Source organism: Symphodus melops (genome assembly GCF_947650265.1).
Source record: "Symphodus melops genome assembly, chromosome: 11".
Classification (NCBI taxonomy): Eukaryota; Metazoa; Chordata; class Actinopteri; order Labriformes; family Labridae; genus Symphodus; species Symphodus melops.
The window spans coordinates 21,253,992-21,269,616 of NC_136701.1; the positions used below are offsets into that span (position 1 = coordinate 21,253,992).

At 40.4% G+C, this 15,625-nt stretch overlaps 2 protein-coding genes across 2 annotated transcripts; one reads left to right on the forward strand and one right to left on the reverse strand.

Moving 5' to 3' along the window:
• Positions 1 to 1,424: 1,424 nt before the first annotated feature.
• LOC306832070 (leucine-rich repeat neuronal protein 4) lies at positions 1,425 to 4,635 on the reverse strand. Its single transcript, XM_079356460.1, has 2 exons — positions 4,515 to 4,635; positions 1,425 to 3,717 (listed from the first exon to the last, which is right to left on the reverse strand). Exon 2 carries the CDS (start codon positions 3,709 to 3,711, stop codon positions 2,992 to 2,994), a length of 720 nt encoding a protein of 239 aa, XP_079212586.1. The 5' UTR covers positions 3,712 to 3,717; positions 4,515 to 4,635; the 3' UTR covers positions 1,425 to 2,991.
• Positions 4,636 to 9,559: 4,924 nt separating this feature from the next.
• On the forward strand, positions 9,560 to 13,963 carry LOC306831776 (uncharacterized protein). The gene is made up of 2 exons (XM_079356008.1): positions 9,560 to 10,700; positions 10,816 to 13,963. Exons 1-2 carry the CDS (start codon positions 9,986 to 9,988, stop codon positions 11,778 to 11,780), a joined length of 1,680 nt encoding a protein of 559 aa, XP_079212134.1. The 5' UTR covers positions 9,560 to 9,985; the 3' UTR covers positions 11,781 to 13,963.
• Positions 13,964 to 15,625: the final 1,662 nt, after the last annotated feature.

The window sequence follows — 15,625 nt, forward strand, 5'->3', positions numbered from 1 at the left end:
TAAGATGCTTGGATAGTGACCTCAGTTGTACACTACTTTTTTTTAACATGGTATGTTTGTGACTTCCTGTGCTTCTTCAACCAGCCTCAAGCGGACCCTCGACATACTGCAGGGTTTTACTCTTCTGCATTGACTTACATTTTTTGCTTGTTTCAAACACAACCATCGTGTGTGCTTGGAATTTAAGCCTTCCTTATTGATTGCGTTTAGATGGATTTATGGTTATAATCCATGGAGGGAATTACATTTACATGCAGATGGAGGAAGCTGCTTATAAAAATCCCTGTCTATATAATAAATTCAAGTAATACATTTTATTTGTGCAGGCGACTGTGTGATGTGCGTAAAAGCGTACATTCTCTATAAAGCCATGTAACTTCCAGATTATACGTTGGTTTCTTGTAGTCCGCCGCAGATTACTTTCTGTAAAGCTGTGTGACAAGAACCAGTTTGCAGACTTTTTTGTCTCCCTCTCATAGATTATAATTTCTGAGTCAACATTCAGAGACATCCAAAGTTTTTAAAAATAGTTTTGTTTTTTTTATCACACCATCAAACACGTTTTATTAAAATCAGCTAACGTGTTTGTTGGTTCAGAAGTGAGAACATTTTGTTTTGTTCAGTACAATCCACAGCTTTTGTTCTTGTTAAATCTACTCAGCGAGGGGTTTGAGTCCATTACATCTTGGTCTGTTTAAAACACAATACTATTTGCACATGTTTTTGTTTTCTTCCTCTCACACTGGCCCATTTGTGTCAAGATATCCCTCCCAGTTTGAGAGTGACTGCACTCTTTGAATGTGTCATTAAAGCAACATCTTGAGGCCAATTTAGAGACTGAAATAAACAATCTGCTGTATCTCTAAATTATAGACAGACTCTCATTGAAGCCCTGTGCTGTGTTACATGTGCAGTTTGAACAAGAAAAACGCTAGAAGCAGGGGAACAACTGATTGTCAGGATCCAGAGCAAAAGGAATTATATGATGGCTTCGAGACACGCAGATGGAGGCTTCAAGAGTATGAGATAAACTGTGAGGATTTAAATATTGGACCTTTTCTTTTGCATCATGGCAAAAGAAAAAAAAAGAGCAGCCTGAAGCTTCTCAGCAGCTTGGTGATGGTTGACTGGAAGTCTCATCTGGAACGAGACAAGCTTTAGAGAACAAAAAAAAAAAATCTATATCCGTTGGAGAGTCTGCCGTATGACAGCTGGAAAAACAGCACTGAACACTTGAGCTCTCTCAGCAAACTGAGACAATGTCCAACCCATGACGGCTGGAAAAAGCTGTTCCATAAATACACGTTATGATGACACATGGGTGTGAAAGCTACTTGTAATGTGATTCATTTTTATGAAAATAGTCAGATCTTTAATATACAATTTAAAGAGCCTTGTTTATTTGTTTCTCAAAATGTCTCAAAAAAATCAAACATTGTTCATAAATAGGATTTTTTTTCTGAAACAGCCTTTGAATAATATTTTACCCGATCACTCTTGAATTAAATATATAGGACTCTCACAGAGAGTTTCAAACACAATACAGCATTCGACACCTCCTGACTGACGACAAATGATAGCATTGAAACCTTCTTACAGTGGACCATACAACTAATCTGTTATTTACATATCGTTACCTCTTAAAGCTCCTGTGAGGAGTTTTTAAGAAGTCATTAAACCGACTGAAATTAATACTCATTCCTCTCTATGAGCTACAAAAACAAAAAAAAGCATCAGCATTATTACTGATTATTTATATATTGTTTTTCTTTATTACTGCCTGAAACCACTGCTGCAGGGTCAGTGTCAGACAAAGTCCTATCTTCCCTATGTTGTGTTTTTGTCCACATTAATGAAACTCAAACTAAGTGATATGTTTGACAGAATGAAAGCTGAGGTTTTTTGTTTGTTAATTAAAACTACCTAACCATGTAAATAAAGTTTAATAAATAAGAGGGACTGCTCTGTCCACAGAGGGGCGACAAAGTAGACACAAACAGAAAGTTCCTCAGTGGTGCTTTAAAGGATTCTCTTTCTATACATTCAATTATAGAATATATATTATTACTATATTCAATTATAATTTTCTAATTAGTCTCACTTAATGTATTTTTAAGAATCCAATTTTAACTTACAAAACTGTATCTCAAAATGAGGTGATTGTTTTAGCGAAACATTGTAGTTATAAGGAACTATCATTTTTGCTTGATCCTGGCGACTTGTATGGGCAAATCAATACATCTTAGTCATTTGCTGATTTTGTGCGTTATGATCTATAAGAAAAAGATCAAATGCTGTGCTCAGTAAGATGTAAACAAACGTGATGGCAGCGATGACAGGAGTTTTTCTGTTTCAAAAGCAGCTACAATCCCCTCACAGGAGCTTTAAGCTACAGCTGACAGTTTTCTCATGAAGACAAAATGACATTTTCACAGGACTGACAGGATAGAATCAACAACTTCTGTTCTCTGAAATATAAAGAAAAATAAATCCTTAGATATCTCCGTGGTGGGTGTGCATGTTTGATCCCATCACTGTTGATCTACGTGACAGTGAACAGTATAGATAACGTGTTACTTGAAGTCCTGACACCTTATATTTCAGCCCTGTCAACATTGAAACGCCCTGTCAAACGTTTAAACATTTTGTTTGCTTATTGTTTTGTCCTTTGGGTTTAATTTCCTAAAACATAACACATAAATTATCTGTTTTAAAAGTCCTGCGGCTGCTTTTTAAATCATGTGGGAACTTCCTTTAAACACTTCCAAGGGAGTTCTCAGAATAAAAACTAGAATTAGGCCATCAATGTTGCCAGTCAGATAAATATATATGTAGATGTATTCCTGGGGCATGAAGACTCCTGTTTCCTGCTACATTTTCAGAAATCCTCCGACATTACAATGTAGTCTCAGTTTGTTAGCTACAGTAAGTTCGAGGTGTCTCATGGGACTGAGATGATCAAAGGGAGTCAAGTCTGGCACTGCTTCCTGTTCACTGCGTCGTTCCCGCTGTGTTGTGCATGGAGATGCTGGCCTCCTGTTTTCTCTGCCTCCTGTGCCTCCAGAGCAGCACAGCCAGCAGAAGGAGCAGCAGGAAGCCCAGAGCTCCTCCTATGAGTCCTGCTTTTAGAGGCAGACTGCTGTCGCTGGGCTGGTACATCGTGCAGCTCTCATCGCTGCTTCCTGCGTCGTTCAAGGCCGACACACACACCCTAGCGACATTTTCCACGTCGCCCAATCCACCGCTTCTTTTATCCTTTCCAAACTTCTGCGTCTGCTCCCCTCCGACTGTCACAATATACGCTGTGACGTATGAATAAGGTGCACACCACCTGATAACAACCTCTGATCCGTTCCAGGACACTGACTTCAGGTCAGGGGCAAGCGGGGCCACGTTATGGAGAGTGACCCCTCGACACAAGCAGCCGGTGGAGGCCGACAGATTAGCACAGGGTATCTGACCCTCCAGACAAGGGTCATAATCACATCTATTACGCGTTCCTTCATCTGGACGGGCAGATTTGATAGGTGCCACAGTGGTGCTGTCATAGTTTGAATAGTAATCATCGGGTAAAATGTCACTTGAAAACTCAGACTCATAGGTTCTCATGGGATTCTCTCCTGATGTCGTGGGCAGAGGAGAAGAACCTCTGATGAGAAGCAGACAGAGAACGATCATCACGAAGGAAGGAAGGTCCCTGCAGGAAGCCATCGAGCTCTGTGGAGATCAGAGACAGTAAAAAAAAAAGTCAAATCTGTTTCTTGCATACAGCTGAAAAGTATCAGCCCCTTGGGTTTCCAGCCATGTGTACATTCAGAGGAACTTTTTGTCTTGCGTTAAAGAGCCTGAATAAGGACACAGTTATTTCTCCCCTGATGCCGTGCCTTTTAAAAAGTACATGAGTGCACTGAAGAAAACTGCACAGAATGAAAATGTGGTGCAAAAGTGAGCCTGACTTCACTTGAGTCTGAGAATAAAAAATTCTGCCCAACTTTAAAACATAAACAGTTTTCTTTCTCTCTTTGTAAAGAAAATAGAAGAAGACACAAACTGCCTTTTCTCTTGAGTATTCATCCAAAACATGTAGACACTTCATTAGCTGAAATTTGTTCTGTGGCATGTTTGACAATGATTCATACACAGCTGCCGGGAATGATCCTCACTTGTTACGATTTGGAGGTACTTCAAAATAATTCAGCTTTTCAGGCGGTATTGCTCAACAGGTCCAAATGCCTCTCACACACCCAAAACACACAAACACATATACGCACACACAGCTCTGTCAGCAGGATCAACTTACAGGAAAAATGCCTGCGTGATATCCACAAGAATCTACACGAATCTACCGAAAATGCTCTCTGAGAGAAAACCAAAGCCCATTCAAAAATCTGCTGAAGTAAGTCTGAGCTGATTTGCACACAACCTGGACCGTCAATAGGAACAAGTGCTCTTTGTTTTTACTCCACAACCAAGCTCTACCCCGAAACATGCCAAGTATTTAGAAGTGGACTTACTTGCTGTATGCAAAAGTTGCTGTCTGAAAACGTGTGTGAGCTTCTTTCGCTTCGTCTCTCCTCAAAATGCTTCTCACTCCTCTTAAATATGTTTCCAGACTCCCCAACAATCACCTCTTTCTTCCTGCCCTCCCACAAGCCCCCCGCTCCCTCACTCCCGACCCGTCTGCACCAGCTCCACCTCCTCCTCCTCTTTTACTGTTTCACCACTGTGAGTTTCTGAGTGAGTGTGCAAGCTATTAGTAGTATGACAGAAGTCAGCTATTACTTACATAGCAGCTACCTACATTTCAGATGACCTGTCCCAGATGGATTCCTGCTGCATGTCTCCACAGTGGCAGGTTATTCAGAGCGTGTCTCACTTGCTAATGAGCTCTTGTTTTCCTTTTACGGCTGAGAGGAGTTGAATAGGATGTTGAAGCCCTTTTTGATTCATTTGAATGTGTCATCTCTGATATATGCAAGTGGCTCCAGACAGCCTATCCCAACATGTTCAGCAACTAACCTCTCACTAAAATGAAATGCATGACTGACCGTAAATGTAAACCTGGAACAAAACTGAAAGATCTTTAACTGTGCAGATGTTTACCAAAAGGCCGTAAAGGTACCTGACTGGACTTGTGCGGGGGATGAAATGTACCGAATAAAAGTGCCAAGTAGGTACTTGTCTTAAAAACAAAAATGTAAGAACAGGAGAGGTAAAAAAACAGCAAGTGGTGGTTAGAGTTTTAGATACCACCAAGAATATATTACGATCTCAATCTGTCCTTGAGTAAATGGATCTGACCCAAGATCATAAAAATGTTTGAAAAGTTGAATAAATAAACCCCACATATTTATATGTAGTCCAATAGGTCATGAGTCACGTCTTATTTAACTGGAACTTTGGATTGTGTATACAGCTGATAGCATACCATCAGAACAGCCTGGGTGTACACAGAACAATAAAAAACATCATCACATACAGAAAGCTCAACTCAGGGATATGCCGGGAAGAGACAAACTGCACAAGACGTTTTGTCCATGTGGCATTTGGACTAGAAGCATTGTGTGACAGCTGCGTGGCCTTAAATCCAGCTGTGAACACGCACATATCCGTTCTGAATCTGAGCTGAGGCTGCAGGAAAAGAGACGACTGTGAGCTCAAATCACAACGTTCAGACAACAAAGAAAAACTCTTCACTTGTTTTAACTGATGGAGTCGCTTTCATTTTACGAACAGTGAGGTCCTTGTGCCGATACACACTTGTAAAGGTCTGGCCCTTCGAATGAGTACTTCTACAGAAATGCATGCTGTCATGTCGTGATCATGAAAACAGACTTTGTCTCATAAATTACATCTTATACCACCTCATTATGTTCCTCAGGTTTCTTTCATCCTTTGTTTAATGAACATGTGTCTGTTGCTGATTTGGTTTGTCAAAGTAAATACTGTGAAGGTGAGGCTGAGCTTTGGGTAAACAGGATGTTTTAGGTGTTTATATGTTTGAATGTTTAAAACACATGTAAATGCAAAAAATTTTGTGCCCTGCAAAAAGATGTAATCCTTGACCCTTTGTGTTTATTACAACCGCATTTGTAACACGCCAACCTACACCACTTATACAAGTCACATTCACCTCGTGTCAAGATGTTAGAAGTGAAAAATAAGGCCTGAGTTGCTTGTGATGGGTAAAAAATAGCTGCCAATGCAACAAGAAAATGAACTTAATTTTATTATTGTGACGTATCTGAGATACTGTCACAGACTCTTGCAGTGCATTTGTAAATGTTCTGCTGTGAGACAAACTATCATCAAGTTTAACACATTTCACCCATTCTTCAGGTTAATTAATAATAATAATAATAATAATAATAATAATAATAATAATAATAATAATAATAATAATAATAATAATAATTAATACTTTCTGGTAATTGGGCTGCACATTTTTGTTGATCAAAAATTAGAAAGAAGAAGTCTAATTGAACTCCAGATCCTAACAAATAAAAAAGTCTGGATATGTGGGGGAAATAATTGTTTATCTATACTTTATTTTATATCTTTTCCAAATATGGTGAAGCATCTTTTCAGTAGTAAACAGTGAGTCAGTTGTGTTTCCACAAAAGGCCCTTACATGGAAACTGAGACAGAAACGAGTTAATACAAGTAACAAAGATGTGTGAGCTTCTCAGAAACCGATTTAAAGTCATTGAGAGGGAAATATTTCTGTTGTGACTGGAAGTGACACAAACGCAGGCACATGCTAACCGTTAGACGGTTTGTTATATAACCTCTAACCCTCTCTGCCACAGACCACATCACTTTTTCCCAAACCGCCACTTGTGTGCAGGCGGGGATGGATCTGCTTTCCTCATCAGAGACGACTCCATCAGGAACAATTTATTTTTAAAAATGAAATGGAAGCTGCCCAAAGGAAAACAACGTGGTCTTGTTATAGCACAACCATGATGATCTGTGTGTGTGTGTGTGTGTGTGTGTGTGTGTGTGTGTGTGTGTGTGTGTGTGTGTGTGTGTGTGTGTGTGTGTGTGTGTGTGTGTGTGTGTGTCTGTGTGTGTCTGTGTGTGGAGATTTATAGCAAACAGTAAACTATTACCAGGAGATAATCTATTGCTTCATCATAATTTATTAGTCAAGTGAAGCATATGTTGTGATTTTAAACAGCGTAATGAAAAATACCAGGACTTAAGATTCCAGCATTTCAGTCTCCACATTTGGAAAAAGGGATTAAAAATGTAGAATTTATGAATCAACATTGTTCTTTTTATTCTACTTTTTCACTTCTTGAAAAAAAAAATACCAACCTACTAAATGTTGTGTGTCTCACATTTTCAGGAGTAAAGTCACATAAAAAAAACGATGCAGTATTCTGTTTACAGGGAATTGTCCACTTGATCTTTCTGAAAATACAACTTAAATGAAAGAGAAAATACATAAAACATGTTGCAAAGTCTCTGTATTTACTCTGCTTTAAGTAGATATTCTATTGGGAAATGACTAATGTGGAGCTCATTACCTGATCTCAGAATAATGTGTTATTATTAAAGCAGTCAACAGTGCCTCCTAGAGCCCAAAACACTGAGGAAACACTGGATGAAATTCATAAATGAGGTCTTAGAATGCTAAGAGCACAGGCGGGGTCTGTGTCCGCTGAGTTACACAACTGGGTGTGGGTGACAGTAATTAGACTCCATGATGGATTGTTACGAAGAGCAGTTCATCTGAGAAGGAACACAGAAGTTCATGATGTGTTTGGAAACTTTCCTTAAACAAAGTCATCTGGCAACAGCGTCCTGTACTCACAGCTCGGCCTGCAGGCTGCTGCTGTGGGAGAAACTGTCTTCTCTGACAGTATACCAAAGTTTGTTTAACCCCCTGAGCGGTCAGTGACCTTTGGGTACGTTTCAGCATAGATAGATATATCTATGCGTTTCAGCCCTGAGAGTTAAGTTTTTTTTCAGCCTTTCTCCCCAGTTGGCTCCTTTAGCCTGCTGCCTGGTACAGTGGGGAACATTTCACTTTCTTAAATAACAATAACAAATAATAATATTTGAGTTTGCTGGAGACAAAATTGTTCAAGAAAGGCATGCAAATATGATTTTGAATTGTATACAACTGTATTAAAAAAGAATGGATTAAGTTGATTTGAATTACAACATGTTTAATTGGCTCTATTGGTTGGTATGTAACATAGCTACTGTAAGTGTGGGTACAGTCAAACACAAAGGAAACCTATTACATCTCTTTAACATCTTAAGTCCTTTTAAAATATAGTTTTAAATACAGAGCAGATCAAGTGTGCAGGAAACAGTGTAAAACAGAATTAAAACAGCTAGCTGTGTTTCAAATAAAAACGTTAAAAATTGGGTTTTATAAGTCTTAAAAGAAGTGTATTCAATATGTATTTTTATAAACTCTTTATTGAACATATACAATAAACCGGTACGGACAAGCAAAGCACTTTCTAATATCAGAACATTTCAACCACGAGCTTCAGGTTGAGGAAGAACAGCAGCAACATAAATAAAATGAAATGAGAGGAGCTCCAATTAAACGAGGAGCAAAGAACTGAGAGATATCTCAGAAAAAAAAAATAGTACAGATAAATCAACAGAATAACTGAAAGATGTGGATTTCTTAAATTATAAATGAAAAAAATAAAATATTACTATTAAGAACAAGCTCAAAGTTTACATTTTTAACAAAAATAACGAATTTAAGTCCATGTAAGACTTGAAATACATACAAACTTGCAGTAGGTGGCGGTGTGCACCTACACACGATGGTTTGCAGCGTGTAAGAAGAGAAGAAGAAGAATATGTCTATTTAAACTTTACAATACAAACATGCATAGCAACAGAAGGAACAAGCAAGCAGGGTCATTAATACAGAATTACATGATAAAAAGAGCAGAGCTCGGGGGAGTTTCAAATAAATGCTTTAAAAACAGAGCATAACTGAATGGTTTTAGCAGCTCTCTTATTTTTTGGAATAGAATACAATAGAAAGCCATTATACTGTTGATTATTGATTATAAGTGCACACAGCTAAAAACAAAGACCACAAAAGAAAAATATATAAAAAGTAAGTCTAGTTAAGGTAAGATGTGTGGTATGACTTGTTTACAGGTAGCAGCATAACAATTATGAATGGATATTGCAGAAATATAAAATATAATTATTGCACAGTATGAAATATAAACTATAGCAGAAATATAAATATACAAATTGCACAGTATGGAGTAAATTATTGCAGAAATATAAAATATCGTATCATCTGCAGAATCATTGACGGTTTTGATGTACTGTTCCGTTTCCTTACCAAAAGCAGTAAAAGAAGGTTTAGAGTTACTAAATGTGACTTTGTGAATATGAAATTTCCTTAAAATGATCAACAAATTAACTAAGTATTTTTATTGAATTTTTTACGTTTTCTGCTTAGAAGAAGAACATCTTTTTTTTTTATTGTGCGAACTTACATGCAGACAGAGAGCAAAACAACATATTATTTAAAAAAAAATAAAAATAGGAAGAAGAGCATCTCTCTGCACGGAAGCGAGGCCCTTGTGATGTCGTCATCAGTGTGCGACGGGCCTCTGTACAGTGAGCCAGGTTTGCAGAGCTGGAGATGGGTGAGTTTCCGCTGAGGGTCATGGTTTTAAAAGATTCAGAAGAACACTTTTCGGACTTAAATTAGTCTTTCAGAGCCCGTCGGAAGCTTTCTCCCGCAGAGACACTTTGTTTGTTTTAGTCTTTTATTCCGACTGGCCTTGATAATAAATCCAAAGCTAAGCAGGCTAATGTTAGCAGGCCCATCGCAGAGTTTGCCTCATTGTTTTTGTCAGTTCAACAACTCATCAGGCTGCAACAAAACTCCCATATCTGTGTATTTTAAACACCTGAAGCTGCACAGAAAAGGTTGGCATCACCTCTGAACATTATCTTAAGTGTATTAAAGCCAGCTGAAATAATGACTTCCAGGAGGACAGGCTATGCCGGCAGCATGGATTCATCTCAGTCAAACAGCAGCAGCTCAGTCCACAGTGGAAACCGCAAACAGAGCATTATAAACATCTCCGACAGGACCACCGGGTCTGAGTCCTGTTATGATCGGAAAGTAGAAAAGTCTGCATACGGGTCCCTGCAGGGCGGCGTCACTGTCACGTCTCTAAAGTCCCGTCTCGCGCCGACTATTCAAAACGCGATGTCGGCTGCAGTGGACACACTCCTGGGAGAAGTGGTGCTGGTGCTCAACGAGACTCAACAAGAGCTGCTGCACAAAGAGCAAGAAAACGAAAGGCTGAAGGTTCGTCTGGAGGTGTCCGAGAGGGAGTTGAAGACTCTGCAGGAGTGTCTGTGCAGCGCTCAGAAGCTCATAGACCAGCTGCAGATCTCCTACTCGGGCAATCAGACCATCAACCAGTCCGTCTTCGCCCCGTCTCTGTCCTCCATGGCTGCGATGAGCTCAGGCTTGGAGCGGGACCACCAGAACGCACGAAATGTTAACGGCGCCGGCGTTGACTTGGGTCTCGGTGGCTCTGTGGATGAATCGCTTCACGGGTTCGAGCCGAGAGATGACTACAAAATGTGCCAGCTTTCAATCCAACCAGATGGCTCGGTGACTAACCACGCTATGGACTTTGATTCCAGCGCTTCTCACATGTGCTCAGAAACCAGCAGAGCAGGTAAACATGTCCGATTTATGTTCTCAAATTTCATCTACTGATTACGAAAACATTTTCTCCCTGCTTTATTATATCATTTCTTCTCTGTTAACACTGATGTTTGATTTGTCTTTAGATGAGAGGCAGTCTCAGGGACAAGGGGGGGCATCCAGGTTCGAGATCAAAGAGGAGCAGGGACCTGCTTCAGGCTCCGCTCAGGTCAACAGGAAGGATTCTGGCTTACGCAGTGACAGCAGAGTCGGGGACGAAGAGCGATCGTCCCACAGCATGGGTGACCTCGGCTACGTTCAAGTTGGAGGGGAGGGAGGGGCCCAGCGTTCCTTCACCCAGCCGCTGCGTCACCAAAGAACTGCACGAGAGTGCAGCGGCGAGTTACATGCTGGACTTGATGGACAGAAACAGTTGGCAAGGACTTCTGGAGCCGGAAGAGGAGACAGTGTTTCACCAGGCAGAGCAGAGGACTCTGCAGGACCTTCTGCTCCTGACTCAGTAGGGGAGCCCTCTGTAGACCGGCCTCACCACTGCTTGGAGTGCGGGAAGACTTTCCGTTTAATCTCGAGCCTGAAGAAGCACATCCGCATCCACACAGGAGAAAAGCCTTACCCGTGTGGGGTCTGTGGCCGCCGCTTCCGTGAGTCAGGAGCGCTCAAAACCCACCTGCGCATTCACACGGGGGAGAAACCATACTCCTGCTCCGAGTGTGGAAACTGCTTCCGCCACTTGGATGGTTTGCGCAAACACAGGCGCACACACACGGGGGAGAAACCCTACGTGTGTGCGATCTGCGGAAAGCGTCTGAGTCGCCTGCAGCACCTCAAACACCACCAGCTCATCCACACGGGAGAGAGGCCGTGCTGCTGCCCCTTCTGCAACCGCAGCTTCAAAGAGCCGGCGGCTCTGCGGAAACACATCCGCACACACCGCGAAAGTGGCCAAATGGGAATTGCCGCGAGCGACGACACGGACCCAGACGCCATGGATGACATAAACAACCTCCATCCAGCAGCCCCGTCCCCTCAGATGAGGTTTGGGGAGTGGGGACCTGAGGAGGACGACAGCTCTGTTGTGGACTGTGTGTAGAGAAGCATTTCAACTCACACACGAGGATTTTTCTCACCATGACACACATGCGTGGAAAAACCTGAAGTGAGCTTTTTGTGTTGTTTGTCGACCTGACACATAAGGTCACCTCTGTTTCATGAAGAACCAGGCCACATATAACCCGAGCCATCAGTTTCATTCATACCTGACAGTGACATGTCGCAGTCTAAGATGTAAAAATAACTCTCAAATATCCACTGTACATTCTCCAACAGCAAGTATTCTTGTGCAGACATTCCTCAAGCAGCAGCAGCTCACAGTTCTTGGCACACACAGGAAGTGGCCTGCTTGTTGTCTTTCCACCATCTATTTGTGAAATAGATGACGGAACAGTTTCCCCTTCTTTTAAAACGGAAGTGACATCGACACTGCTGTTAAATATGGTTCTCACCTTATCGGTTTATTATGTCACATCGATCAGAGACTGAATTTGCTGTTTGAATATTTTGGCGTTTGTGAGAAGACTGAACAGCTTATCTGTCAGAGCTGCTTCATGCTTCATGCTTTGTCCTCATCCTCACCATGCTGCTTATTTGATCTGTTAGTCCAGTAAACTAGGTCTATTCACGTCTAATAAGTTGGACAGTTAAGCAGCTACAAACATTGAGATTGTTTCTGTTTAGTTACAATCATCTATTTTCGTACCCTAATCAACTATTCGTCCTACTTGTCCTTGTATGGATTTAATATTTTTACTAAGTCATAGAAAGCTTCCAAAGAATAATTGTTGTCAAAACGACCATGAAAAGCAAATTGAAAACCACAAACTAAGCACAGTGTAAGCTAAAAGCTAAGATGATATATTGAATATATTAATATACGTGTGTGTGTGTGTTTGTGTGTGTCCATGAAGCATGAACCAGCGTCTAGTTGTGAAGCTTAACTCGGCTCCTCTGATCGATCTCTGTACGAGAGATCGAGGGACGTTACGCAGAAATCAATCAGGCTCCTCTTATCATGTCAGTCAAGCTGAAGTCATCTGTGTAAAAAAATATCGAAGATTAAGATCTCATGATCCCACAGTTTTAATCTTTGCTACATATGATTTCTGCTCTGTGTGTTCAGTATTCTCTAACCTCTACATCTGAGTGGCTCACCTCTGCTTTTTGTCTCGCGCGCGGCAACTTTGGTTTCAAATACGGCTGAAGATATCTTGTTTCTTTTAAAGCTTGTTTGGAAAAAAAAGGAAGAATATATAAAAAGAAATATATTTGACAACATGAATCTTTTTTTTAATTTTTTTTTTATTTCACTGTTACATACTCAAGGTCATTAAAATAGACTTGATCGCATAGATCTACATCTTTACTGAGTCCAGTCTGTTTCTCATCTTTCTTCTTATGGACCATTTCTTAGCATTCCCTTTTTATTTGAGTTCAAGCTGCTGCAGTAGATCCAGAAAGCCTCTTCTCTCTCTTTGGACTTGTTTTATTGTTACTAGCGGACATACTTTGGTGCTTGCATGTGCATATCAGTCCTGCTAATGCTGGCAACGATGCCTTGCCAGATGTTTCTGTAAATAAGAATGACTCTGGATTGATGAGGGTTAACGTATGTGAGAAAGTACAAAGACTTATTATTATTATTTTTTTTTTTTTTTTTTTTTTTTTTTAAGGACGAGGCAACAGGATTTGGAAACACCAGGATGCTTATAGTGCATACGTTGTAAATAGATATAATCATACTCGTGTTCTTCCTGATGCTCTGATGTGACTTGACCAGAAACATCACAGGCCTTTTATCCTCTCAGCCTTATGAGCTATACTGTCGGTCTCTGCTGTCTGTATGTATACGATACTATAATGAACTCTATGTAACTATTCTGTGTACAGAAACACGTGTGGGTCATCTTAAGAGGCACTCGAAATGTACAAATATCTGTTACCTTGTCTCTCAGAATACACTTTGCCAAGGACGTCTTTCCCCGGGATCATCCTATTTATTGTTTTTCATCTTACACACAGGGAGGCCTTTGCATGTAGGTTTGAACTGAAACAGCATTGTCTCATTAGAAGTCAGTGCTTCATGTGAAATAAATGACTTTTCTTCTTTTTTTTTCTTCTTTTTTTTTTTTGCTTCTGTCGTTAATATATATCCACCTCACATCACAGCCATCCTGTTACCTGCTGTACATGGTACTATATTAAAGGGCCTTGTTTCTACGTCTTCTCTGACTGTCGTTTATTCTAAACACGGAATCAAAGATGGAGCAATTATCCGAAGGACGTCGAGTCCAAATGAAGATTAAGACCGCTGAGAAAGCGTTTTATATTAACCATGTGGGTTTTACACAAAGCTGATTTCAGATGGATCAGGCATTTTTATTTCATGCAGTGTATCGAGGCAACCCCCCCCCCCCCCCCAAAAAAAAAAAAAAAACACATTTACCCTGAAGAAGAGCTTCTATTTTTTTTGCCCTCCAACAATGGCTGAAATTCTGCCAAGCAGATTATGTAGGTGCTGCAGACACGCCCATGGTAAGCACCCAAATGATACCCTGCTCTCCTTCCAGTGCTGAGTAATGAAAGTTGTGTTTATACACACTAACTACTGTTTGAGGTGGCTTTAGCCGTGATTGCAGGAAGCTTAGCGGGCTCGACGTGACTGAGAAAGAATACTGAAGTGTGTAGCAGCTTTCATCCACAATACATTCAACTTTTCTGTCACATTTTATTCCCTACAGATGAATTATTGACTCCAGACGGTAAATATATTGTTCATATTACTGTTACTCTAATTTGAGTCGGATTTACATGCATAGAAATAACTTCCTGATTAAAACCATTAAGAGGCAAACAGGTCAGCAAGGTCATCATAGGAGGCACCAGAGCAGGTGAGGGAAAGGTGCGTACGTTGATCATCGTGTATGTATGATGAGCTGTATGACATCGTGTTGTATTCTTCTTTCAGCTTCATCTGTCAGCGAGTGCCACTTAGACGATTCACGAGGTGATGACGGGGAAAGTCAAATTGTAGAGGAATTCAGTTTACAGCACTGTTTGTTTGGTTTTTTTTTTCAAGTAAGTTCTTGATATTTGACACCAGTGATTCAATTATGTCTGGATGAAATAACGCAGTGTCAGTATTTTTCACTCACCTAGTTAATACATCCACCTGGCCCGTCCTTTCAAAGATAATGTTTGGAGTTTACGCCTTGGCTGACGGGGAAAGCTGAAGAGAAAGAGGGGAGGACGTGCAGGATCGAACCTGACTCGGATTCAAACCTACCAGGTGATATCAAAGTTCACATTAGTTTTCAAGATGTTACATGTAAACATAACTCCGTCGCAGTGAGCTAGATGATACGATGGTTTGTTTAAAACATAACTACCTTAAAAGAATCTAATAGAGTGTAGAAAGTTTGCTAGTTTTTTACTCCATTATTGTTTGTTTGCTTAAATGGGTTTTTTTTGTTTCTTCATTAATAACAACAAAGGTAGTGTGCAATTATAGTGTCATCTGCTAAGGTGGTAGTTTTCATTAATGCGTGCATCATCAGAAAAGACTAGAGCAGTGTTACCTGTGTTGTTATTGATCTCAGACCTTCTAAAGGCCTGCATCTTGTTGATCAGGAGCTACAAGCACACAGACAGACAGATTTGGAAGGATGCAAACTTGTTCCAACAAAACAGACCACTAATGGGAGTTATGACATCAAGTCGAAACAAGCGCTGTGGAGTGCATTTAAACGCAACATTGTCCTGAATGCATCCCTCAGTGTAGAGCTTGGGATTGTAAAAAAAAAAAACAAAGACAGAACATAAAAACGACCTGAAGCACTTTGATGGTTGCTGACGATGCAGTGATCGTCAGAGAAAGACTTA

What these genes read in the sequence shown, in the direction of transcription:
- LOC306831776 (XM_079356008.1), top strand. Translation starts at nt 9,986, where the DNA reads ATGACTTCCAGGAGGACAGGCTATGCCGGCAGCATGGATTCATCTCAG. An exon ending in CTCAGAAACCAGCAGAGCAG is followed by an intron (nt 10,701 to 10,815) that starts GTAAACATGTCC and finishes ATTTGTCTTTAG; the next exon opens with ATGAGAGGCAGTCTCAGGGA.
- LOC306832070 (XM_079356460.1), bottom strand. Translation starts at nt 3,711, where the DNA reads ATGGCTTCCTGCAGGGACCTTCCTTCCTTCGTGATGATCGTTCTCTGT.